At 47.2% G+C, this 26,835-nt stretch overlaps 1 protein-coding gene across 5 annotated transcripts; it reads left to right on the top strand.

Annotated features, from left to right (window-relative positions):
* Nucleotides 1-51: 51 nt before the first annotated feature.
* HEPH (hephaestin) lies at nucleotides 52-26,835 on the top strand. Of its 5 annotated transcripts, none has more exons than XM_037407921.1 (21): nucleotides 52-185; nucleotides 3,099-3,295; nucleotides 5,561-5,802; nucleotides 6,512-6,724; nucleotides 7,285-7,464; nucleotides 7,845-8,099; nucleotides 8,700-8,868; nucleotides 10,078-10,217; nucleotides 13,163-13,294; nucleotides 13,842-14,053; nucleotides 15,708-15,858; nucleotides 16,186-16,398; nucleotides 17,199-17,409; nucleotides 17,675-17,814; nucleotides 18,712-18,843; nucleotides 19,811-19,917; nucleotides 20,668-20,893; nucleotides 22,338-22,477; nucleotides 22,833-22,995; nucleotides 24,139-24,171; nucleotides 25,712-26,835. In XM_037407921.1, exons 2-21 carry the CDS (start codon nucleotides 3,135-3,137, stop codon nucleotides 25,954-25,956), a joined length of 3,465 nt encoding a protein of 1,154 aa, XP_037263818.1. In that variant the 5' UTR covers nucleotides 52-185; nucleotides 3,099-3,134; the 3' UTR covers nucleotides 25,957-26,835. The 5 variants fall into 5 exon arrangements, with proteins under 5 accessions (XP_037263818.1, XP_037263815.1, XP_037263816.1 ...); XM_037407918.1 differs by having other exon boundaries at nucleotides 53-185; nucleotides 5,558-5,802; XM_037407919.1 differs by lacking the exon at nucleotides 52-185 and adding an exon at nucleotides 196-376 and having other exon boundaries at nucleotides 5,558-5,802.

The raw sequence follows: 26,835 nt of genomic DNA, 5'->3' as shown, positions 1-26,835 counted from the left end.
GGTGCACGACCCCTGGCCCCGCCCCCTCGCCGCCCGGCCCGGCGACTGCGAGCGTGACTGTTGTTGTGCTCCCCGGGGAGCGCGGCCCCGTGACACCGCCGGGCGCCCTTAAAGGGGCCGCCGCGCGACGCCGCGCCTGCTGTGTCCCTGGGGAGAGCCCGCGTCCCGCCCTAGCCGCCCCGTCGGTAGGTGCCGGCACCCACGTGCCGCAGCTCCGGCACTGCCCCGCGCTGCCAGGGCTCACCGTACCGGGGGGCTGAGTCCCCGCCCGGGCAGGCCACGGGGCGCTGAGCTCGGGGCTAGGCCGGGCAGGCGCGCGCCGTGGGAGGCCCTGGTGGGTGTCTCGCGGCCCGGGCTTCGTGTGCGCGGCCTGCAGGTGTGTGGCGGGGCGGCCCAGTCCCCGCGGGCGGTGGGGGTGGGCGCCGGGCCCTGGAGCGGGGGCGCCTGGGGCTGGGGTGTCGCCGGGCCCTGGAGCGGGGGCGCCTGGGGCTGGGGTGTCGCCGGGCCCTGGAGCGGGGGCGCCTGGGGCTGGGGTGTCGCCGGGCCCTGGAGCGGGGGCGCCTGGGGCTGGGGTGTCGCCGGGCCCTGGAGCGGGGGCGCCTGGGGCTGGGGTGTCGCCGGGCCCTGGAGCGGGGGCGCCCGGGGCGGGGTCGCTGGACCCTGGACCGGGGGCGCCCGGGGCGGGCGGGGGGGGGTGGGCGGTGCTGGGCCCTGGAGTGGGGGCGACCGGGGCGGGGGCAGCGGGCGGGGCCGCGCCGGCCCTTTCTGCAGCCCAGACTTTGTCCCCCGGGCACCTGTGCGTCCCGGCCCTGCAGCTCCCGCGCCGGGGATGCCCGCCGGCTGCGGCCCCGCTCGGCAAGTGAGGGGAAAGACGGGCAGGGGGCCGGGTGAGGGGGGGGGGGCAGGTGCGGGGGAGGACGGGCAGGGGGCCGGGTGAGGTGGGGCAGGTGGGGGGCCGTGCTTTCCCCCCCCCCCCCCCAGCACTTTGCTCCCCTCTTTCTTGGGCAGTGGTTCGCCAGGAGTCAGGGGTCGGGCAAGAACCCGCCCCTCAGCCTGTCTGCCTTGGTAACATGGAAGCTGGTTAGTCAAAGGAACTATTAAGCCGTGTAAAAAAAAAAATATATATGTATTAAAAAAGCCCAACAGGGAGGAACTAAGTTCTGAGAGGGTGGCACTGAGGGGTTTTGTGGGCCTGGAGGGGTGGTCAGAGGTGGGGTCTCCTGTTGGTCCCTTGTGTCTCACTCATTTGCATCTTCCCCGTCCTGCAGCGCTGCTTTCGCAATTCCTGTGCTGTCAGTGAATCGGCAAAGGCGAGTCTTGGGAGTGAGGATTCTGCTATAGAGTACTAAGGTTCAGGGACGAATGTAGTACAGAGTTTGGGGTTTGGGTTTTTTCCTTTTTTTCCTTAATCAAGCCATATATTTCTTGATGATGTCCCTTCCAACCCTGACCATTCTGTGATATTTCAAAGAAAAACTGACTTTTTGGAAAATAATTTAAACTTGATTTCCTTCATCTTGCACTAGCAGAGTAACTAAATGGCGTTAGTCTGTGAAGAGAATGTGTGAGTGGGATTAGTCTAGCCTGTTGAGCCTTCCTTGAGTGATGTTTTGCCGTTCCCTAAAATTGCTGCAGAGGTACATGTAATGTTGTGATCCACCTCTAGCCTGAGGTCTGGACAGGAACTTTTGTAAAGCCTCCATAAGGCTGTCCCAAAGACTTCTTTTCAACACCAGAGCATGTTCACAAGGCATTTAGATTGCCATGACTTCTGGTTTTGTCTGATTTATCTAATTTGTCTCAGTAGGCAGTTTTCACAACCAACTTTAAGATTCACTGTTCGCCCTTGGTATAAAGTCTAAGCTTTGTCCTTTTCTAGGATTTGGTGTTGCTTACAAAACCTGTCAATGTAAGAGAACATAAAGATTAGCCTGCACTAACCCCCAGGGCTCAGCGGCAACCAGTCCCTGAGGCTGGCTGTGCTGGGTGTGCTTTCCCTGGAAAACTGCTCCTATGTACTTTGACCTACGTTGACAAGAAGGCTGCTGCTTCAGCTGAGTTGGAAGCATCCCTGTGGCCCTTCCCAGCAGGGTGTGTGCTGGCAGGATGGGAGGTTTCAGGCTGAGGGCTGGTGCCACTGGCTCTGTCTTTCATCATTGCTCTCACCGCTGCCGTTTGCTAGTATGGTGTGTGTGTGCGAAAGATCATGAGCACAGCTCTCCCACTCGTTCTGTGCCAATAAAGAGGTCGCAAAGCATGGAGTTTGGTCTGTGCAGGTATTTCACCTCTCTGAACAGCACTGGTTCCTGGAGCAGCGGTAGCGGGGAATGAGGTTGGTGAGGTTAGCAGACAGTGTGTAGCAGCAGGATAGAGCAAGCACTGCCATCATCACTGCTCTGTAGTGCGCTGCATGGGAGGGGGCTGTTCTGTGCCTGAGCCGCTTCAGGTGTGCGACAGGTCCTTCTGAAGGGCTTGCTGCTGGAGCAGGGCTATACTGTGCTGATGGATCAAAACCATCGTGGATTTAGAGAGATCCCTACAGCCCCTTTTTGAGAAAGGAGGGAAAAAAGGTTTTTCCAAGTTGAGAGTTGCTGTCTCTCAACTTCTCAATTTAATGACTGGAATAAGTAATACTTTATTACTATAGCTTCTGAGGATAGTACAGCATGTTTGGAAGGTACTTAGTCCAAGTGCCTTTTGGTCTTAGTACAGGTGCCTTTTCTGCTAACATAGTGCTTGCTGTGAATCTGCTGACCTTGTCTCCTGCGGTGTGAAAGCTTACTGAATGAGCAGTATCTTCTTAGTGCTATGAAGCAAAGCATTTGGAAGACAACTACAGACAAAACCAAAGGTTAATTAAACTGTTACGAGATAAGGATGTTTTGTATTGGGGGCTGATTAGCAAGGCATTATCTTCACCCACCTTGTGCATTAATTTTGTTATGGGAGTGATTTCTTTCTTGGATATTTGAATAATGATCCCAATAGGACTTCTACCTAATTTCTTCAGACCCTCTCAGAATGTCCAGTACCTTCAAACCATTTGGTCATATTCTACTTGTGTTTCATTACCTTTGTTGTTCTGTTCTCCCAAATAGGTGTAACCTCCAAAAGTGCCTTCACTTCAGGTTACGATGGGATTGTTTTGGTTGTTGCTGCTTTACATCCATGTGCTGCGACCCTTGTTTGCTGGAGGTGTCACCCGAGTCTATTACCTGGGGATCCATGAGGTGGACTGGAACTATGCTCCAACAGGAAAGAACGTACTCTCTAACCAGAGCATTGCACATAACCTGTATGTTTAGTTCTGTCGGAGTTGAATCTGGTACTGGCTTAAAATAGGAATTTTGTGAGTAATTTCATGCAAGTATTCTGAGGCATCTAAGCAAGTGAGAGACGTGATCTGATAGATGCCTGATCTTTGAGCTTAATATTTAATTTGTTTTATGATAGGAACATAGGAACTGTATCAGTGGGAAAATAAATGGTCAGTTTAGTGGAGCATCCAGTGCCTGTACTCGAGAGAGAAGTACCAATGCTCTGTAATAGAACAGATTGTGCAATACACTGCCCTGGGGTTTCATTTTTCTTAGTTCCAGCTGGTGATTAGCTGGTGTATCCTGGGGCATGATGACTTTTTGCCTTGATGTAAATGACTTTACAGAGCTGGCTTGTTTTTGTTTAAATGGAATTTTCTGCTGGAAATTTTAGGGGTTGTTTGAAAAATGTTTTGTGGGGGTTTTTTTTGCAAAAGTAAATCTGGAAACTGCAATAATTACTTTGAGTCACTACAAAAACAGGTTTTGGTTTTAGGTTTCAAAATGCCAAACCTTTTTCTTTGGTGGCTGTTGTTTGGTTGTTTTTATATAGCTTTCCAAAGCCTTTTAAAGGCATTTGTGCTTCTCCCTGCCACCCCTACTTGCTGCCCCCCAAATTTTCTCTCTGGCAAATAACCTGTATTTCTTGACCTGTTCTTAGTCATTTACCTCTTTGTAATAAATAACACTTGGATTTATACATACCTTTCAGAAACAGCGCAGCAGGAGTAGGAAGGGTTCACAGAAAAACATCAAGGTCTGTCAATTTAGTGTGGAAAAGTTAGTTCTCTGAAGCTGCTGAATAGACTTAAATTAGTTCACAGAAAAGGAAACCCCCCAGAATTCAAGATTAATGAAGATGTTATCACTGACTCCTGCAGTGATAACAAATGCCGTTGGGTTTTGTTTGCTGTATCTCATAATACATGAAGAGAAGGAAATGAAATTCAAGGCTATTAAACTTAAAAGCAATTTAAAAGCTGTTCTGTCACAGCAAACAATTAGCTAATGAGATTTATTTGTACAATGATTGTAGAAACCAAATTGCTAGCAATAAGAAAAAGTTGTGATGGTGATATGAATGACAGAGATAGTAAAAATGCTTGAAGTTTTTTTTGGGGGAAGAAATGGACTATGTGGGATGGAAAAAGAGGCACATCTATAAAATGAAGTATGAATTATCTGTGCATTCTTGCCTAATAGTGGCTGCAGGGATTGTATAGCTAGAGCCCAGCCCTTCGCGATTTTGAATGGCAAGGGCAATGCTTAATATTTTGGTCTTCACTTTTCATCTTCTGGCGGTACGCGCTTAGTTTGCCTGTTTCAGGGCTACTTGTATTACTGTGCAGTGATTGACAGTAATGGGCAAGTAGGAGGAGTAACCTCAGCTCTCATTTAGCTGGTCCCACTCATGCCTGGACCATGATTCATCTCTTTATCTGTTAAGAATTAGTCATAAAGAGCAAATACGCTCATGAGTTGAACTTTAGTACCTGTATGAGGTTTTAACTCTGGAAGCTGGTTATGTGCTGGGTACGTGCCTGCCTGACTTGTCTGCTATTTTACAAGTAACTCAGAATCTGTTAAGTGAAAAATGATCTTTTAGACTGTGAATTCTGGCCAGAGAGCTCAGGAGATCTGCCCCCCCCCCCCCCCCCCCCGTGCCTCTTGTGATTTAGTTGTGAATGCCATGAAGGTGTTGAAGTAAGTTTCTAAAAGCCTAATGAAGGCTGAAGCTGGCACGAGAAGGGCTTCGGTCTTCCCTGTGACAACCACATGTGAATGTCAGGGAGGCACCATCCTTCCCATTCCTTGTTTGCAAGGAATGGCACAGTTCAGGGGTGCACTTTGTTTATTTGTGGAGAACTGGGGATGGGGCTGTGCGTGGCAGCAGGTGTCTGGCCATACTTGTGGCTGTGGTCCCAGGCGTTACCCAAGGTGGTAACATGCTGATGTCTCCCTGTTGTTTCACATGCTTGGAAGGCAGACAAGCCTAATGGCTGGTACTGCCTGTTTCTCAAGAGGGCTGTGCTACCTGTGTCACAGCAGCCAGAGGAGTGGGAGGAGAAAGTTCATGACTTAAAGCATGCTAGGGTAGAGCACAGATGGTCCTCTGTACTGCCAAAGCCTTTGGGCTTACCTGGAAAAGCTGTGTGTTGTTGTCACTCTACTGTGTTATTGACCAGCTGTTTTATATAATGTATGACTCATGGTGTCTCTCCCTTTTCTGAATTTAACAGCAGGGCCTCAACATTCCTCCATCCTGGGAAAGACAGGGTGGGAAGCACATACAAGAAATCTGTCTATAAGCAACACACAGACTCCACGTACACCACTGAGATTCCCAAACCTGGCTGGCTGGGGTTCCTTGGGCCCATCATCCGAGCAGAAGTGGGGGATACCATTAAAGTACACTTAAAAAATTTTGCTAGTCGACCGTATACAATCCATCCTCATGGTGTTTTCTATGAAAAGGACTCTGAAGGTAAATGAGCCACTGCCATAAAGGAGACAATTTTTTCTTGATGGGAGCTTAGGAGTATATGCACTGTAAAGCCACAGACTTGGTTAGCCGAAAGCTTTCCAGCAACTGCATTTAGGTGTTTAGTGAAGTCAGCTGATGTTGGGTTGGCAGGTTCACAGCTCTGGGAGTAGTCTTCTGACCTGGGCAATATGGTACACAGCCCAGATTTCTTGATTTTTAGAAGAACCTCCAAAGCTTGCTAGTGGGAGAGAGGTGCAGGAGGAAGAGAGCTATATTCATTTTTTGAAGTGCTGTAGTAGAAGTCATGAATGTGATGAGCTTCAGGGAGTTCACAAGAATGGTGAAGTATGAGATCAAAGAACTGCTGTTTGAAGCAACCCAAGAGAGCTGACAGTTGTAGAGAGCTGACTGTGGCACACTGCAGAGCTGAAGGCAAAGTAGCAATAGGCAGAATGGGAATCATCTTTCTGACTTTGTGCTGAACTATTTACTGGGCAGGTTGCCTTATAATGGCTCTGTGCCTCAGTTTCTCTTTGAGGGAATGATGATTAAATACTATTTCAGCCTTGGGATGGTGAATCTCACTTTGAAATTTGCTACCCAAGTGTATATGTGCAGTGCTCTGAGTGAGAGCAGCTCAGTATAAGATTACGTGTGTGGGCATCTCTGCTTTTGTTGAATGGATGTTGTGATTGCTCAATTGTTCTAGGATCCCTGTATCCTGATATGTCCCCCCAGGATCAGAAGAAGGATGATGCTGTTTTCCCAGGAGGGAGTTACACTTATACTTGGACTGTCCCTAAAGATCACAGCCCAACTGCTGATGACCCAAACTGCTTGACTTGGATTTACCACTCTCACGTTGATGCACCAAAGGACATTGCATCTGGATTAATTGGGCCATTACTTACATGTAAAAAAGGTAAAAACTCCAAATAGAAAGCAGCTGAGGGCTGCAGTTTCATACTGTGAAGATTTTGTGGTGACTTGGAACAAGGATAGGATAAGATACTCTGGTGGGCAGTTCCCAGCTTCAGGGGAAAATGCAGCCCTCAGTACCTGTGTTCTGGTTGTTATGTTGTCTTTATCCCTTAGTGGCTGGGCAGGTGGGCTTGTAGGCATCTTGATTTGAGAGCTGTCTGAATCCATATTAAAAGCAGGAATCTTGTCCAAGACCTAGTTTGTGTATTTAAAAAAAAAAAAATGGGGGACTGTTTGATTTCAGCAGGAGTAAGAACACTGAAGGTGTTGCAGTTCATCCATGCAGCAGCAGAAATGCTTGGGAGTGAGAAATGTATTAGCAGGGATATATTAGAGAAGTGAGTTTGCTAGAACTCTGCAGTGAGCTGTGCTAAGGATGGTGGGGAAAGCATCTGTCTCTAACTTGTGTGGTAAGAGTGACTCTTCTATTGGTGTGTTGAGCCCTTGACTGATGTCTGATTTTCTGCATAGGTGAGTATTCATTTGTCTTTTTCACCCTAGGAATACTGACTGGCAGTTCTCAGAGGCGCCAGGATGTGGACATTGATTTCTTTCTGATGTTCAGTGTGGTGGATGAGAACCTAAGCTGGTACCTGGATGAGAACATAGCATCATTCTGCACAGATCCGGGCTCTGTAGACAAAGAAGATGAGGAATTCCAAGACAGCAACAAAATGCATGGTCAGTGTCACCTTTGTGAAGCTGCTGACTCTGCCCAGACACTCCAGGGGTGTCTGTGGTCTGGTATCTTGAAATGTGCATTCTGCTGTTGTGTGGGTAAACGGGAGATAGCAAGCTCTGAGATCACATGCTAAACTGTGTCACAGGGACAGTGCAACAACTCCAGAAAGAAGTGTAAACCACAATAAATCTTTGGCTTGAGTGAGACTTGGTTAAGTTGCTTGGAGATTTTGAATACACTTAATTTTGGGAGTGAATTGTGGAGCTGGGCTCTCCAGAACAAGAGAAGGAGGATTTCTGGTTAGGTCTATCCTCCAAATGTATCTGTACTCTGAAAGGCTCTTTTCTAATCTCTGATTTTGACTTGCTTGATTTTGCAGCTATTAATGGTTACGTGTTTGGGAACCTCCCTGAGGTGACGATGTGTGCTGGGGATTATGTTTCATGGCATCTCTTTGGGATGGGCAATGAAATTGATGTCCATACAGCCTACTTCCATGGAGAAACACTCAATATTCGAGGCCATAGGACAGATGTGGCCAGCCTCTTCCCAGCCACTTTTGTTACAGCAGACATGATCCCCAGTAATCCCGGGAGATGGCTACTGAGCTGTCAGATCAATGATCACATCCAAGGTAAGGCAGAGGCTGGAGTATGTCCTGCACCCTGCAGCTTCCCCCCCCCCCCCGCCCCCCCAGTGTGGTCCTGTGATGTACAGTGTGTTAGGGGACAGTGCCTTGGGCAGCATTCCCACTAAAAACATCCTTAGGTGAATGGAGGGATATGTCTTTATAAATTGCGGTGGACTGATTATTAATGTGCAGGCCAGGCTTACTGGGGATGACTTGCACCATTGTGTGATGTTCCACGTTGATAGGTGGTGAAGACAGTAAGTTTGGTACAGCTGAAAGCTAGGATGAGGCAGTGCCTGAAGAGCTCTAGTCCCTCTGAGAGGCACTTGTATGGTACATCTGAGAGTAGCAGAAGGCTCTGTTTGCTTTCTGTCCATACTTCCGTAGCATCCAATATGCAAGGTAAGTGGCTCTGCTCACTAATGCAAAAAAACTCCTTGCTGGGGAAACCACCCAATTCCCTTCTCCCAGCTGTGTGCCTTTTGAGACAACAGAGGAGAAACAGCCAGTCTGTGATAGAAAAGGAAGGTGGGACTGTGTTCATTGCCTAGCCAGACTGGCTGCGAGGTGTTAAGCATGTGTCTTTTGCCATGTCTTGGATAGCTGGGATGGGGGCACTCTATGAAGTCCGGCCCTGTTCTCGACAAGCTCCAGCATCCACCCTGGAAGGGAGAGTTCGGAAATACTACATAGCTGCAAAGGAAGTGCAGTGGGACTATGGACCTTCAGGGCTCGACCAAAGCAGTGGGAAACTGCTGAGTGAGGCAGGCAGGTAAGCCAGCAGTTGATGGGCTAGGGCAGTATTTGGGGGGCTGCTATGGAAAATATGGAATTTCTTTCTTGCCAAAATACATGCCTGCAGTTCACATGGAGTACATTCCATGGGAAGGTGGATCACTCCTGGAAGCATGGGCTGTTGTAGGTAGGCTGTACCAAGAGCAGTACTAGGTACCTCAAGGGACTTCATGTGGAAGCATGCTGTGTTTTGTAGTCTCAGCCACAGATGCCAGGAGTCCCAGCTTATGTAGAACATGAGCTGCCACACTTGTCACCACGTTTCATTTCTGCTTGCTGTGCCTGAGCTAGGAACAGATCCATATGATTGATGAACCATTAAGAAAGCACATCTTGCAGAAGACACAGGGTGGCAGAGCTAGCCTGCAGATACTCTTCAGTGTAGCTTTGCTGCAGCAAGCAATTTCTAGGAAATCAGATGTAGTGACCTGGATGACAACCTTCCATCCCACATGTCAGATGGTTGTGATAGTACTTGGTGAGTGGTTTCCCCATTCAGATTTTGAGTAACTGAAACAAAGGTGTTCCTCTCCCTCCATTCCTTTCCCTGGGAAGCTGTTGGGAGAGGATATGCCTCTTTCAGATGGGGAAGTAGAAATGCAGAGAGGTTAATTTACTGAAAGTCATGCAGCAACTCTCTTGCAGACCTTAGAACTGAAAGCTCCTTAGACCAGTGAGCTGGCCTTGTAACTAAACTTCCTTTCCTGCAAGGCATATTACATTTGTCTGTATGTTTGGAGAGGGTGGTAGCAGAGGAAATAAATCTCTCTTTCCAGCTGTTGTGTGGGGTTTTCTTTCAGTTATGATTGCAGTTGTCCCCTGGCCTCTGAACTGTGTTTAAGCACTGCCTTTTGCTTTACTGCACTGTTGTTCAGTGCCCTCTTTTGCACATCTTCTATAGAAATGCTGTTCAGACCAGTGCCATCAAACCTGGCTGTTTCAGCTGGGAGAGGGCTGCATGTCAGAAGTGCTCCCTGAACACACGGGTCGATGAGCCTGTGGGATGAAAAAGCTTCAGAGACAAGCTGTGCTTTTTCCAAACCAGAGATGCTGTCCTTGTCTGAAAAGCTGCTTGATTTGGAGATGTTGCTGGCACTGCTGAAGGGGAGGGGTGTGGGGAAGGGAGCAGGAGAATAACAGGACTGATTTTCATAGAAATGACCTGATATTTGCTTTTTGCATTTAGACCTGCTGAGCAGTTTTTCAAGCGTAGCACTTACCGAATTGGGGGAGTCTATTGGAAGGCAAAGTACGTGGAGTATACTGATGAGAGCTTCCGTGAGGAAAAGCAGCAATCAGAAGAGGAGAAGCACCTTGGGATACTTGGTAGGAATCATCCAGTAACACAAATCCTCTTTCAGTGTCAGTGAGAACAGTGCTAATGTCAGGAGTGCCAGACAGCTGTAACTGTCCTCTCGTTTTGTGGTGCAGTGAGTGGCACAGGAGGTGTTTTGCAGCAGTTACACCCAAAGGTGAGGGGGCAGACTGAGGATGTGGAAAGGTAGCATAGAACCACTATTCTGCCAGGGCAGTTTTCAGAGGTTGGTAGTAAGGGCTGAGGGACATAGTGTCTTATTTGTAAATAGAGCTAAATGGCCAGTAGTAGCCCCTGGTTATGTCTTTTTGACTGAACATCTTCAAGGCATGCAACAAACCCCACTTTCTCACAGAAAGCTTCATCCTCTAAGCAGCTGCTTGCTTTATTATAGCTAACAGGGAAGGTGGTGAAGGAGAATGAAAGAAGAAAACGGGGAGTCTGCAGAGGCAAACAAATTGTGTGTGAAGGCTGTGATGTGCATGTTAGAGGCATATAGGTGTGGTCCAATTTCCTGCATCAGCAGTGACTAATAACTTAATAACACCAGAAATTAGCAACAACTATTCCAGCAGAGGCCACAGAAGGGAGAGAGCATGTGGAGTAAAATACAGACTGGGAGATGGGGGAGAGAGTAGCAGAGAAAAGTGAAAAAGAAGTATAAGAAGCTAAATAAAAGTTAAATGGTGGAGTTTGCATAGGAGAGATGCAGCACAATGAGCTGACAGCATCCTGCTGGACCTTGGGAGTCGGGGGGCGGGGTGGATAAAAGGGTTAGTGTTGCCAGGAATAGCCACATTCTTACAGAAAAACAGGTGACTGAGGGAAAACTTAGATATGACTTTGCAGAAAGAAATTATAGGTATTTTCTACTGACAAACAAACCACTGAAGGATTAATTGATTAAAACCCCTGGTCAGATAAACAAGTTACATCTGTTGGAGTTACATGAATTCATTTGAACTGGCTGATTAAAGCAGACTTGGTGAAGTGGTTGGGGTGTCTAGAAGAGATATGAGGCTCTGGAACAGGGAGCTGCTGAATGTGATGTGGCATGGTGTGGACAGCCCATGCTGCATGGGCATGCACTGGTGGCTTATGCTGCCCATTCTTGCCCTAAACTACACAAAGCTATACTGTGGGGAAGGCTGGGTAGTCGGCTGTTAGCATTGTTGTTTTTCTTCATGAGGCTGTTAGACACACCAGCTGTGGGCACCTTACTGTCCATCACCCTGCAGCTCGCCCCTGCAGCCTGCCCTGTGCTCTCCCTCGCAGTGGCTGGCTGCAGTGCTGCCCAAAGTCCTGTGTGCTTACCAGCCACTGTGGGTAGCCCATCCAGGCCACCAACCACCCAGCAGGTTGCTTGCCTTTTGTTCTCAGTCTGTTGGTTTTACAGCCTACATCAGTTGCCCAAGGTGTTTAATGAACAGTGGGGATGGAGTTTGGGCCATCCAGGATGGGAGAGATGGGGAAGAAGAAGAGGGAGCCTCATCGGTGCAACAGTTGCAGTGGGATTGCCCTGTGGTAGACCAGTGGGCTAATGGGGTCCCTCTGAACTGTGAGGAGCAGTCCAGCCCTAAGTCTTAATTGCTGGAGCTGAGAGGGACATGGCTCCAGGCCAGAGAGGTGATCCCTCTCCTGCAGTGGAAGGAGAGTGGTACATTAACAAAGGGCTCAGCTTGGGGTTCCCCTGAGGAATTGGGGTGCCAGGCAAAAGAGATGTTAAGCCCCGAGGTAGCAGTTGCTGGGGTGCAGGGCTGGGGGACACCATGGTTACCTGTGGCTTTCAGGTGCTCTCCACTGGGGAACCTGAGCATGTGGAGGCACATCAAGAGTGTGGCCAAGAAGGCCAACGGCATCCTGGCTTGTATCCAAAATAGGTGACCAGCAGGATGAGGGCAGTGACCATACCCCTGTGCCTGGCACTGGGGGGGCCACCCCGTGAATGTGGGGTTCAGTTCTGGGCCCCCCCACTACAGGACAGAAACCGAGGGGCTGGAGTGTGTCCAGCCATGGGCATGGAGCTGGGGAAGGGGCTGGGCACAGTCTGGTGGAGAGCCCCTGGAGGTGCTCAGCCTGGAGAAACAGGGCTCGGGGGGGACCCCATTGCTCTGCAGCTGCCTGAGGGGGCTGGAGCTGGGCTGGGGGTTGGTCTCTTCTCCCAGGGAACAAGTGACAGGACAAGAGGAAACTGCCTTATGTTGCGCCAGGGAAGGTTTAGATTGGGTATCAGGAGAAATTTCTTCACTGAAAGGGTTGTCAAGCACTGGAACAGGCTGCCCACGGAGAGGGTGGAATCACCATCCCTGGAAGTGCTTAAACACATAGATGAGGCACCTAGGGACATGGTTTAGTGATGGATTTGGCCATGCTGGTTTAATGGTTGGACCTGATGATCTCAAAAGTCTTTTCCAACCTAAATGATGTGCATATCCAGGCATGGGTCTGCTGGTTTAGCTAAGCAGCAGCATGGCTTTCCTCATCCCCTCTCATGGCTGTTGGGAGTGGGCTGTGGGCCCGGGGGTCTGCAGGCTGGTGGGAACTGACTGGCTTATTAAAGACTCATGGCTCCTTTCTGGCTGGCTGCGGCCGTGGCCTACAGACAGTGGTGGGCTTTAGGGCATCCTGCACCCCTCTTTATGTGCCTGCCTGAGGCACACACCTTCAACCTGAGGCCCCCTCAGCCTTTGTGAGAGACACAGCCCTTTCCTGAGGGCATTTCAGCACATCTGGCCATTTTGTACTCCTGTGAAGGTCTGAAGCCTCTGCTGCCACAAATCCAAAGCTTTCAGTTGATTCTGCTCAGCGCCCTGCTCCCACTGTCAGGGCTGAGTGGCTGTCGGCAGTGCTGGCACTTCCCCCTCTCCTGTGTCTTAGGCTCCCCCCGGCTTTGGTGGTTTGCCTGGTCGTCTGGGGAGTTGCTCTGTGGCTGACGTGCTCTCTCCTATTTGTGCAGGTCCAGTGATCAAAGCTGAAGTTGGAGACACCATCCTGGTGACGTTTGTTAACAAAGCCTCCTGGCCTTTCAGCATCCAGCCTCATGGAGTGTACTATGGGAAGGCGTGGGAAGGGATGCGGTACCATGATGGTTTGTGGCTCCTTTTTATTGAGTGATTCAATGCTCATGCTGGTGGAGGAGCTCCATGGCCCCTGCTGCAGCCAGGAAAGACTGGATGTGCTCAGGAGCTGGGTGGAAGCCAGACTGCTCCTATGAGCTGCCTGAGGCCCCACTGATGGAGACCTTCCACTGAATCAGTGCCCAGGGAGCGTGCTGGAGGGTGCTGTTTTTCAGATGAAAATTGTAAAACAAAGCTCAGACCATTTCTAGCTTTTGTAGACCCCATGAACAGAGGAATGTGCCCTGTGCACTCCATGTGCTTCCAACATTCATCTCGCCAGGTGCAGCTGGATCTGCTGTGCTATTTCCCATTGCCATGCCCATCTCTGCCATGGCACTGGGGGATTTTACTGAGGGCAGCGTGTGCCTTATAAACACACCCACATCACACTTCAAAGATGCCAGTAGTCTAGTGACATGAATGAAGTAAAGCCCAGTATGAATGCAGCTTGTGAGAAGATGTAACCAAGTTTGCACAGAGACCTTGAGAATAACCATGCCAACCTCTGTTTTAAAGGTCTGTCCCAGAATGGAGTTTCTGTTGCGCCACTACACAATTTCACATACCGCTGGACTGTGCCGAAGCATGTTGGGCCCACGTCCAGTGACCCTCCCTGCTTGACCTGGATGTACAGCTCAGCTGCAAATCCCATCAAAGACCCCAGTTCGGGCTTAGTAGGGCCTCTGGTCATCTGCAAGCCCGGCACTTTGGACAGCAACGGCAAACAGGTAAAAGTTTTCCCGCCACACTTTTATCAGGTTCTTTGCTTTCTTGTAGAGAAAGGAAGCATCAGGAAAACGTTAGGGAACCTGATGAGAAAAACGTACGATAGCATGAGTATGGGAGAGTCGAATCAAAGCCACGAGGCAGGTTAACATCAGGACAGCTGGTGCGCGGGTCTCATGGGGAAGGCTGGTGGTCTGGGCTCCCAGGGGCTGCCCTTTAAAATGGTTTCTGGGCTCAGCTTTAAAACTCTAACTTGACTGAACAGCCGTATCTAGGGTGTGACTTTTATAGGTTGCTTTTGTCCTGAGACTTGGATAGCAGGCTGCTTTCAGATGCATGTGGAATATTAAATGCAGTCTTGAAAACATTGGAAAGACATTTTCACTTACGGGTGGTTTGCTTGAGTGGTACAGTGCTTTGAGGCTTGGGAGAACCTCATTTCTCCTGCAAGATCAGTTCATTTTCAAGCAGAGTTGGCTACAAAAAAGCATGTGAAAATGCATGTCAGTCTTTATGCTTTTGATGAAAGAGAGGTGAAATCTGAAGGGCAGCCAGAGCTTCCTCCTGGACTTTCACTCAGGGATAGTCTACTCATGGCGGTAAGTCTAGGGAAGACAGTAAATTAATATGCTGGGGAAGTGGAAGACAGATTAGTAGAGCCTTATTGTGAAAGACAGTGGGCGGCAGAAAAACAGCCTGCTGCCATCCTGGCTAGCCTGTGGTATGGATCAGGGAGTGGCTGACAGCTGAAAACAGCTGCCAGGAGAACCTCCCTGGAGTTTACTTACAGTGGTGGCACAATGTGGCTAAATTAAGAGTGCAGAAGAGATCAGCATGTTACACAGGGCAGAAATGTGAGCAGAGAGGATCCTGAATATACACAGGCCACTCTGTGAAGGAGCTGTGATAATTAAACACTTGCAGATATTGAAAGGATGTAAACAAAACAGGAAGACTTGTTGGTAAAGGTAGGATGGGGGAAAAAATTACCTGGGGCAGCAATTCTGACTGCAGTTTGAGGCAACCCTTTTAATGAATGCTTAATTGGGAGAGGTGCACAGCCACTCCTTGTGCACCCAAGTGCTGTGGGCTGGGAGTGGCTTAGCCCTCACTGCAGGCTGTCATCCTGGGCACAGCTGAGGAAGCTGATGCCAGAGCAAGAGTCTGGACAGCACCAGTGATCTTCTAGTGGGAAACACACCAGGCTTTGGAATGTGTTTCTTAAGAGAATTAACATTCTCAAGGATTTAGGCTAACAAAAAAATTCCCAATCCAGGCCTGTGATAGGAGAAAGAAGGGTGGAACACAGTCATCAGCCTGTCTCGTGGGCTGGGCTCTGATCTCAGCTCTGGCTTGGACAGGCGGTGAAACCTGCACCTTAGCGTAGGGGTGGTGAGGGAAGGAGGCAATGATTTCATATCCTTGACTGGATTTTGATCACTTTACTCATGAAATATCATGGAACAAAAACCACAAGTGGTGCCTCTCATGGAACAAAAGAGGAACATTCAACATGAGTAAAAGAATGGAGCCCTGGCCTTCAGTGAGTCAAGTTTTAAGATAAAGGGGAACATGAGAACTGGGCAAAATAGATTTAACTGTAAGGATAGTTAACTGGTGCATTTTAAAAATTAACAGCCATCATTGTAATTATAGAAAGGGATCGACAAAGAATTTTACCTTCTCTTCAGCGTGTTTGATGAGAACCTCAGCTGGTATTTAAATGCAAACATAAGGTACTATTTGAGGATGGAAGAGACTTCTGTGAAAAAGGATGATGGCTTCGAGGAATCAAACAGGATGCATGGTATGGCCTGATGCTGTTCTGCATATAGCAGGAATGCACCTGCAGGACATGGGGCAGTTTTTCACCTAAAGATTGAGCTGGGAAGCTGGAATGGCTGTGTTGTATTGGCCTGAAATCTGGTGAGGCTGGGGGCAGTGGCTGGGGTGTGGGATGGATGTGGGACAAGAAGCGCAGCTGTCTCAGGAAGCATGTTCTGAGTATATTCGGGGGTGAATTACAAGCAAGCTGCATCTCCACTGACAGGCCTGCCCTGTCAAAATGTATGCGCAAAATGAATCTCTTGGCTGGTGCCTACCTGCAGAGAGTTAATTGTTCTCTCCTTTGCAGCTATCAATGGACTCATGTTTGGTAACTTGCCTGGGCTGAATGTGTGTGAAGGAGACAATGTGTCCTGGCACCTTCTGGGCTTGGGCAGTGAAGCAGATGTTCATGGAGCTGTGTTTCAGGGAAATACCCTGCAGATGAATGGGATGCGGACAGATTCAGTAAACCTGTTCCCTCACACATTTGCTACTGCATTCATGCAACCTGATAACAATGGTAAGTGCCTGCACATCTAACGTAGCAGCAGGAAAAGTCTCTCTTTGTAGTATTTGCTCCTGTGGCTGATTCTTAAGCACAGTGTAAACTCTCACTGGGTGAGCTGTGCTTTAACATCCTGTTTGGTCCCATTTACAAGGTCACAGCTCCTATATTTGCATCTGATTCTGGAGAAGAACAGGAGATAAAAGGATACTGTCCCAGACTGATTCTCTCGGCTGACACTTTCTATTAAATATTTGTAGTAACAGCCCCGATGGACATTGCTGCTTGTGACCTATAGAAACATGCAAATATGTATTTTAGAATGAAGTAGCAGACAGTTGCCAGAGCTTAATTCCCCTGTCCATGGCTTGAAGAGATTCATGTTTGACAGGCCCCAGTCTTCCCAGTTTGCAGGACAGGCACACAATACTGTGTCGTCATCACACAATGTGATGGACTGACTCAGCTGCTAGTTGTCTCCTCCCCTTCAGCATTTGCAGGCTAGATCTTTTACTTAATCAGCATCTCAGCAGTGGTAGCACAGTTATATCATTTTATTGGTTTCAAGCTGGTTATTGCAGAAGAAAGACTACAGAGATGGTTTTTGTGTAGGACTTTTTTGTGCTATTCCTGCTTCATTTCTCTTAACAACCCCTTTTAATCTTGGCCTGTGGCAACCAAGCTCCCTAAACAAACGCATAGATACACAAACACACATACTGAAGCCTGCCAAGTCACAAGTGCTGCATGGCAAGCAGCTGTTTCCTAGAACCTTTAACAGTAACCGATTTCCTTGTTTGTGCTGCCTCCCTCAGGGATTTTTGAGATCTACTGCCAGACAAGCAATCACTACCAGGCTGGGATGAGGGAACACTATTCCGTTTCCAAGTGTGGAAAAAGGGATCCTGCACCTGCCCCTCAGTACAAGAGGGTGCGGACATACTACATTGTGGCAGAGGAGGTGGTGTGGGACTACATGCCTGACCGAAGCTGGGAGAGGGAACGGCACAACCATTCTGCAAAGAGGTAGTGCCCATCTTCTGGGGAAGCCGTTGGCAGAGTTTCTCAGTAGACCTTGGTGAAGCCTATTGGGTATCTTGGCCATCTTGTGACCTGGTGCACATGATCCTGCTGGAGGTGCTGCTGATGGAGCTGCAGCACCACTGTGCCCACCTGTGCAGCCAGGGCAGGTCTCTGGGAAACCCGTTCAACTAGTGAACCCCTGCCACAAGTTAGATGTTTATTCCTCATGAGCTTTTGGGTATCTCAGCACCTATTCTGCATTTCTCAGCTACGCCGATGTATTTTTGAGCAATGAGAACGGACTGCTTGGCTCAAGGTACAAGAAAGCAGTTTACAGGGAGTACACCGACGGTACTTTCCAGACCCCCAAGGACAGGATAAATGGTGATGAACACCTAGGGATACTAGGTAAGGATACGTGCAGAGGGTACATCTTCCACTCACACAGCCGTGGGACTTGGACTGTAGAGCTTCAGTGGCTAAGGGCTGTAATCTGAAGGCCTCCTAGATATTAGGCATCTGGTGTGTTTGCAAGCGAGGAGAAACTTGGACTGTCTTCTATCCACATCTGCCAGCTTTGGAGACAGCAGTGAAGAGAGCCCTGAACACAGCTTGTAGTAAAGGCTGGCTGCTCATGCCTGCCTTTGCACTAGTTTTCTTTTGTCTCAGACAAAGCATTTTTCACGTCTGCATTTCTCTGACTGTAGAACTGCTGATTTCTAGAGGGCAGTCTGAGAGATGTAGGTGAAAATCTGTGAGAGAAATGCTTTTGGGGCAAAAGGAGGCAGGCCTTGGGAAGTGGGGGAGCCCATTATGATGACTGATGGAAGTCTGTGGAGGCACAGCTCTGTTATGAACCCAGGACTATGGTGCAAAGCAGCAAGGCTGAGGCAGTATATGCTCTTCAAAATAGGCTGCAGCTCCGATTTGTGATGCTGTCAGACCAGATTGAATATTACTGTGTTTTGTGAAACCAGCAGCAAGGAATGATCAAGATACGGAGTTTAGCATAGTGGTATTCAGAAATCAAGCCTTAGATGTACTGGGCACAGTTAAAAATGCATAACAACCTTCATTTACCTCATTGTGAAACTCAGTCTGGTTTTCTAACACTTGCTTGAGTTGGGACTGTCCTCCAGTTCTTTTTGTGGGGTAGAGATAAGGTCCAGAAGAGGGAGGGGAACATCATAAATATTATAAGGGAATATATTGTGGTGAGAGGATGTTGAGAGAGAGGTGGGAATATCCTCAGGAGATAAGTTGATGGATTTTGCTTGTCTCAGAGTACATTCTTCCTATCTCAAGGTCCTTTTCTGTGGGCAGAAGTAGGAGATATTCTCAACATTGTGTTTAAGAACAATGCCACTCGGCCCTACTCTGTTCATGCACATGGGGTGCTGGAGAGAGAGGCAGGACAGCTGCAAGTAGCAAACCCTGGTAAGTCACTGGTCTCCAGCTGTATGCCTGTATGGGCTTATGAAGCTAATTTTACCCTGTAGCTAGACTGTTTCCTTAAGTAGGCTTAAAGTACTTGTTTTCTTATGGTAGAGAACTGGAACTTAACAATAACTGGTCTTTCAGGTTCACCATGGTTTTAATGGTATCATTTGTGTGGGAATTGGCAGCCCTGGAAGTTCATACTCGGCTCTGACTTCTAGGATAAGTGTAGCACAAACTTTTCTGTGTGCAGCTTTTTTCTCCTTGACTGAGTGTGGCCTGTCTGCAGGAAGAAGAGAGGTGGTGGCAGTTCACATCTCAGTCAGTCCTTGGTAGCTCTGGGCTGACTGCCCATGGTGGAGGAAGCCTGCCCCTCTTCTTTGGGACCTATGCTTTTTTTTTGTGATGTGCACAATGGCATGAAAATAGTACAGAATAGGAGGAATGCCAGGATTCTGACTGAAATCATAGCTCTGTTTTACAGAAATTGGCATCTGGACTGTGATTTTTGGTCCCCTTCAACTTGCACAGGCTGTCTAAGCAACAAACAGGTTTTCAGTTGGGCCCTGTCTTTGACACGTATTGCTAGTGTGCAAAATATTAATTTTGAAAACAAATTGAATGAGCATCATAGATATACCTCAAAGAGGAAAGATCATCAAGCTCCATCTGTACTGAAGAGGTGGAACTTCCTTGGTCAGGTCCACCTTCAGAGATGGCAGATAAAACAGTTGTGCTGATACCAGATAGTATGTGCATCCTGTGACCCCTCTGCTTTGCTTGTGAAAGGGGAGCTTCCATCCTGCTCTTTGAGTGTTTGGGGAAAGAAGATGCAATGTCTGATGCAAGCAGAATTGAATTTGCACTTTGGAGACAAGGTCTTGTTTTGTCTTGCTTTGCATGCTGCTCAGCAGACCGGCAAGTGTGTGTATCACACTGGTGTTAGTGGTGCTTCTCTGTCGCACAGGCAACATTGTGACCTACCGATGGGAAGTTCCTGAGAGAGCTGGTCCAGGGCCAAATGATTCAGCCTGTGTTCCTTGGATCTACTACTCCACGGTGGACCCAGTAAAGGTAAAACAGAAGTTAGAACCAGAAAAGCCCAATTAGGCCATTTTTAATGCCCTCCAGAAAACAATGTGAGCTGAATATAATTCAGGGATTGGTCCAGCTGAAAGGTAGCAGTCCGACACTCTAATGGGAGAGGAAATCCTCCAGATTTGTGTGGATGTTTGTCCTTATTTTTTCCTAACACAAGCCTTCATAAAACAATTCCACTGTTGCATTGACAATAGCCCTCCTTCAGTTACTTGCAGGATATTGAGAACATCTCCCAGTCAGTCATGGTTTCTACTGGTGAGAGCCATAGGGCTAAACTAGAAAGGCAGAAATTATCCAAAATTCCCAAAATTAGGCCCCACGGATAAAGCAGGAAGATTTGAGCATTGCTAGAATCAGTTGTCATAGCATTGATTTCACAGGGAAACAACCTTGGAGGATCCTGCAATAAACAATCACATTCAACCCAGAGATCCTTCCCTTTTTATCTCAAGTTGCAGATGTTTGCAGATGTTTTTGCAGTCACAGATCCATTCATATTTATGACTTTTGGATTTGCATTCATACAAGCATGTATAGTCTCTGTTCTTGTGCTTTGGTTGCTGATGTTCAAGTGAGAATACTTGCACAGTAGCACCATTTGTTTTAAGAGGGCTGATACAGGGAACAGAAAATACAGTTGCTGAAAGGCAAAGAGCTGCATACAAAAGAGAGGATTAGAAGATCTTTGCCTCAGAGATTATTTTTTTCCTTCATTCTGATTAGGATATGTACAGCGGTCTGATTGGACCCCTGAAGGTCTGCCGGAGAGGGGCACTGCAGTCCAATGGGATCAGAAAGGATGTAAAGAGGGAGTTTGCTCTGCTCTTCCTGGTTTTTGATGAAAATAAGTCTTGGTACTTGGAGGAGAATGTGGAACATTACAGTAAGGGAAATCACAAGGACATCAACCTGCTGGATGACAAATTTGTGGAAAGCAACAAAATGCATGGTAATGCCTTTTAGGTACCTGAGGACCCATTACTCTCTATGCAAAGTTGATGTTGACTCTGTGATGTCTATAAGTAGTCATTCACCCAAAAGCCAGGAGCCTGACTTCTAGTGAATGCCCTCATCCTTTCCTGTTGTCAGTGGCACAAACAGAATTAAGCTGTCTTCTGTTCTCCGTATTGCAGCATGTATACAGCACAAATCTTTGATCTACAATGAAGGCTAATAGTTATGGCTGTCCCTGTTGGGAGGAATAGCAAGATACAGATTAGAGAGGTTATTCTCGGATGTGTCTGAGTAACTCAGGGCAAGAAATAAAATGTGAAATTAACTTGTCAGATTAATTTCATTCTGTTTGTGTTGGGACCGTTAGAATATGTTAGATCTCAAATTAATTGGCTGAACTATGTGGCTGCAATACATGGCTCAATTGTTTTAGCTGATTACCAAAAAGCTATTTCTACCATAGGAGGGTGAGCACACTTTTCTAAATTAATATGTTATTTATGATTATTTTTCTCCATACTATTATCTGGATCTATTTAAATATTCTCAGCAGAACAAGTCCCTTGGCAGTTGTGGAGACAAGAATGCATTGTGTACTGTTATTACTACTGGTTTTGTACAGGTGATATAAAGAATCTCCAGCTGTACTTGTCCATGAAGTTATAATTGTTAACCAATATTATAGCTAGCAAAACCAATGTGCTGAAGTTGAATGCTTGTTTTTGGCTACATGAAGTGCCTATGGCAGATATGGGAGTAAAACACGGGTGTTGCTGCCCTCAGATCATGTCTCTTTCAGCTTTATTCCCTCTGTTGTCACCAGAGTGTGAAAGCTTCCATGTATGTGCCATTGCAATCAGCTCACTCACTGTTTAGTCCCTTTTCTGCATTTCCTTCTGGCTGTGCTAATTGTGAAATAAAGTCCTGCCATGTAGTGATTTTATCAGTGATCAGAGTGTAATGAGTGCAGCCAGCATGAGACATAGAATGACAGGGTTGCCCTTTGGCAGGATTTACCCGTTTTGATTGTTCAGCAAGGAAATTGTTCAAAGGTTTATGTGTATATAGATATGTATTTCCCTATTGTAGGGCTAAGAAGGCTGGTTTTATGCATCTTGACTTGTAGAAGCAACCACCTGTGCTGACTGACTGCAGGTTTTCATCAAAGGGTAGTTTTTGAGATTTATTTGAGCTGAGCTACAGCATGGCTTGGATGCAAGTCTTTTGCTATCTGTTAACAGAGCGGATAAGCAGTTGAGCTGGAGAGAGACTGGCAAACTTTTGGGGGACTGTCATATGGGGACTGCTGATGCACTGGTGTTGTGTGAGCTTTGTAGCATCTAATTTGCCCTGCATGTTCTTCCTCTGAGATGGTTCAGCATGTTTACCATTTCAGTAACAGCCTTTTCTACTCTCCCTGTATGTTACTTTCTGCACAGCGATCAATGGGAGGCTTTATGCGAACTTGCCTGGGCTGACCATGTTCCAGGGAGAGTGGGTAAACTGGTACCTGCTGGGATTGGGTCAGGAGGTTGATGTCCACACAGTCCATTTTCATGCTGAGACCTTCATATACAAGGTAAGAATATCCTGCTGCTGATAAAGCAGAGGCTGACCACTGACTCCGATGGACTTGAATTCTTGAATGTCTTTACAGTGCCTTCACCCAGTTAGGAAAGGGATGTGATTTTACACATCCGAATCTGACCCACTGAGCCTCTGTACTGTGCTGTCTAGATTAACCCTTTTTAGGATTAGAGATTACAAGAGTGTGTTTGCTTTCCCAGCTACAGCCCTGGAGCTGCTCTTTGAAATCTTTTTTTTTTTTGAGCTTTAAAAACTGCAGTAGTGGCCTCCAGTGACACTGACAGGATTTTCTTTCTGAAAAGATGCACAGAGCACTGCAGGCTGACAGGCTCCCTTCCCTTTGACAGAACGGGAAAAGCTACAGAGCAGATGTTGTGGATCTGTTCCCTGGGACCTTTGAGATGGTGGAGATGTTGGTTGGGAACCCTGGTACGTGGCTGCTTCACTGTCATGTCTCTGATCATATTCATGCTGGTATGGAGATACTCTTCACAGTCTTGCCTAGACCAGGTAAGGAGCTGTCACTGATTGCTACCATAAAACATCTAACAGCACTTTCTACTACTGCTGCTAAATTCTGAGTGTTTGCATCATACTTACACCTCTTTTACATACTGTAAGTAGCCATTTAATTGAGCAGATAACTACTACTAATTGAAGTTGTTCCCTTTGAATATGGTAATACCTGCAGCTGGAATTAATAACAAATTGGTTTCTGGGGTTTACTTTGCCTACATTATTATTATGAGTTTCATTTTAGCTTGTATCTGAGAAACAATGTTCAGTCATCAGCTAGTAACTTTTCTTACAAAGAATATTACCTGCAATCTAAATGCACATCCTAAGGCTTCTCATTTCACCAGGAAACTTGCTCAGAGGTGAGTGACATTCCATGCTGGGTTTGGCTGCCATGGAGTTAATTTTCTTCTTAGAAGCCCGTATGGTGCTGTATTTTAGATTTGTTACCAAAACAGAATTGATAATAGCAGTGTTTAGCTGTTGGTGAACAGTGCTTGCACAACATCAAGGTCTATGTTTCTCACTTGTGGGTTGGGGTGGGCAAGAGGCAGGGGAGGGACACAGCTGACCTGAACTGACCAAGGGATATTCCATGTCATATAACATCATACTCAGCAATAAAAATAGGGGGGGACTTTTTCCAAAGTAGCTGTCACTCAGGGACTCCCTGGGCGTTGGTCTGCTGGTGGCTACTGATTGCTTTTGCGTCACTTGGGTTTTTTGGGGGTTTTGTTTTGGGTTTGTTCCCCCTTCCCTTCACTTATTAAATTGTTTTTAGCTCAACGCACACGTTTTTTCCTTGCTTTTGCCCTTCTGATTGCCTCCCCCATCCCACTGAGGGGTGAGCGAGCAACCCTGCCAGCCACGTCAGCCCACCACGTGCTCAGAGACTTTGTGCTTTTCTTTGAAAGCCATAAAGGGTTGTGCAGCAGAAGTGGGCCTGCTTTTGAAGCAGGTAATACAAAACCACTCTTGATGTAATGTGGAGAGTGAAAGCATTGACAGGAGAAAAGAAAACCTGCAAACCCTGGAAAACAATGCTGCCTCTGGATCTGATCCTTGCCAAATGTGCCATGTTCTGGACTTTACCTGTTCAGCCCAACACTTTCTCACCCCCTTTTTCTTTCCTTTCAGAGCCAGAGCCTGAAGTCATACACTACAGTGCAGGTACAGTGTGTGTTGCCCTGCTAAATACTGTCTGTGTGTGTGAGGCGGAGGAGGGAGGGAGATCTCTGCTCAGCAGGGTGATTCAGATCTGTAGGAGAAGGGAGGAGCATCAATGCTGCTTACAGCCTCTCCCCTCCCAGGCTGGCCAGCGGGTCAGTCTGAGGCCTGGCTGCCGATGGATAACAGGGAGGGTTCCAGTTTAGTTTCTGTCCTCCAAATGTCTGTGCTCTGATGATAAGAATAAGGAAGCTGCACTTGTTGGGCTTGTTTGACCATGTTAGATGAAAAAGTTTAGTGGTCTTGCATCCTGTTAGATGTGCTATGGATGGATGGAAGGATTCATCTTCAGAGGAGAGTGCAAGCTTAGAAACTGGCAGAGATTCAGAGGGTTTTAAAGGATGGCATTGCAAAGGAGGAGACTTTTCTTCTCCCTTTCAAAACCCAAGGGGCGTCTTAGATTAGTTGTCCTCCCTTCCTGGACTGTCAGTGACTGTGGTTTAAGGAATTTCAACATTCACCATTACTAGTTAAAGGAGCTCAGTTAGCATGCAAACAAGCACATTTGCCTTCTGGTCTGTTCTTGCCCCAAGAAAAGAGCCTAAGCACGTGCCCTGGGTCTTTCAGATATTTTAAAGAACAGATGTGAGAAGATACTTGGTTGAGCAGCATCAAGGAGAAGGGGAGTAATAGATAAGAACCCTTTAAAGTTTTCTGGGGTAAAAGTCAGAATAGTTTATGGTGGTGATCTATTTTCTGATTTTTCATCTTTTTCCACAACTCCTTCAGCTGCTGTGAATAAATCCAGCTGAGCTGATTTCAGAGCCAGCTTGGGCCAGATGAAAAGACAGCCTTACAAGTCTTCAGTCTTTCTCTACTGATACTTTAGTCATTTCCTTCCCTGTGATGTTTTTGTCACTCAAAATGAGTGTAAAGAAGAGTAGGAAATGTCTTGGAGCAGTAGTGACAATATTAAATAATTTGGTTTTATACCACACTCGGGCATCAACCTGTATATGCTTACCAGGCAAAAGCCTTGATGAACAGTTGTTACCTGTGCAAATAGCCACTTCTCTCAAGAGCTTGCTGCTGCCTCTGTGTGGAAATACAAGAGAGCTCAGGATCTTAAGTGACTCGCCACTGGCATGACTGAGCAAGTGCACTCTAAAAAGTGATGATTAGGACAACAGCCATGTGTGGGGAGCTCAGAGCAGCTCTGGTCCAGATGCACATTTTCATCTCCATTCTGTTCCAAGCCCAGCCACTGATTCCTCATACAGCCTCAATTTGCCTTCCTGATTGGGCTGAATACCTGTGAGACATGGTGAGGTCCTGGGATGGAATGGCTCAGGGAAAGAACCATTCATTCTCAAATTTCTGTGTGACCTCAGGGATGAGGATCTGTTACTGCATGGTGGCTGGGTCTCCTTTGACTTGCTTTCATTGCATTAGGTCTTTCTATGACTCCCTTTTTATTTCTTGGAACATTTCAGTTGTGGTATTTCTGGCTTTCATTGGAACTGTCTTTTTGTTTGTTTCTCAGAGTTGCTACCTGAGGATAAGGATGAGTCCCAGAAAATCATGCTTTTTGGAGCTAAGTTGGCTCCAGGGCAGATTGAGGCCACAGTCATCACTCTAGCTGTTGCAGGAATAGTGCTGTTGCTGGTCGCCTGCTTCCTCCTGGGAGTAGTTGTCTATCTCGAGAGACAAAAGAAGTTAAGACGCAATCGGAGGTCCATCCTGGATGACGGATTCAAACTCATGTCTAAAAAGAATTCAGAGCTATAAAAGCCATGTACAAACTTTGGGCTGTGTGCTTGGAGCAGAGGCTGGATTACTGTCTACAGCAAAGATTTGGCGGCGTCATTTCAGTCATACACTGTAATTCTAGAAGTTGACGAGGGAAGGCTGGAGCACTGACCTCTTCATATGTCCTCCTCAGCACCCTGTAAAGGAAAAATCCATCCAGGAAAGATCCAAGGAGCCTTTGAACTGTCTGAAGACAAGTAACAAGAGTAAAAAGGTCCTTCTAAAAATACTCCTGTTCCCTGAGATAGAGGAGATACTTACTCTATTTTCTTCTCTCCAGGAAAAACTCCACTTGGTCTTTCTCAGCAGACTAGCTTAGGCCAGATTCCAGTCTTGCTCCATTGCTAGAGCAGAGTTGGGAATTGTCTCCCAAGAAACTGTGAGCCTTTAAAATCATTAATCTTAAAGGGGAAAGATAATCTTCTCATTTTTGTGAATCAGTTGTGAATACAGAAAAGAAAATGTTATTTTAGATTTGAATTGCTGTTTTTGATGAGTAATAGGACAGACACAAATTCAGGGCTGTACATGTCATGGTGTGAGAGCTCAATCAAGGACCATGACAACGGCTGTTGTTGCCTCACCATCAGCCTTGCTGTGACACATCCTTCTGCTCTCTGCACCCCAGGCAATGTGCTTTGATATTGGACATCTTGTGTCTTGTGCTAGGAGGTTTTCCAAGTGCTGCAGAGTGTCCTCGTAACTTCCCTGCACTGCAGTTCAGTCTGTGTGTGTGAAGGGCTGTACCTCACTCAGCACCTGTGCAGCTCCTTCTGCAACAGGGTCAAGGATGCTGTGGTGATCTGTGGTGTGGTTTGCTCTTTCTTTCAAATAAATTTTATTGAAGTTATCACTAGA

This window comes from Falco rusticolus, chromosome 14, assembly GCF_015220075.1.
Source record: "Falco rusticolus isolate bFalRus1 chromosome 14, bFalRus1.pri, whole genome shotgun sequence".
Classification (NCBI taxonomy): Eukaryota; Metazoa; Chordata; class Aves; order Falconiformes; family Falconidae; genus Falco; species Falco rusticolus.
The sequence above is the reverse complement of the archived record's forward strand: the minus strand, read 5'-3'. Positions and strand labels throughout refer to the sequence as shown.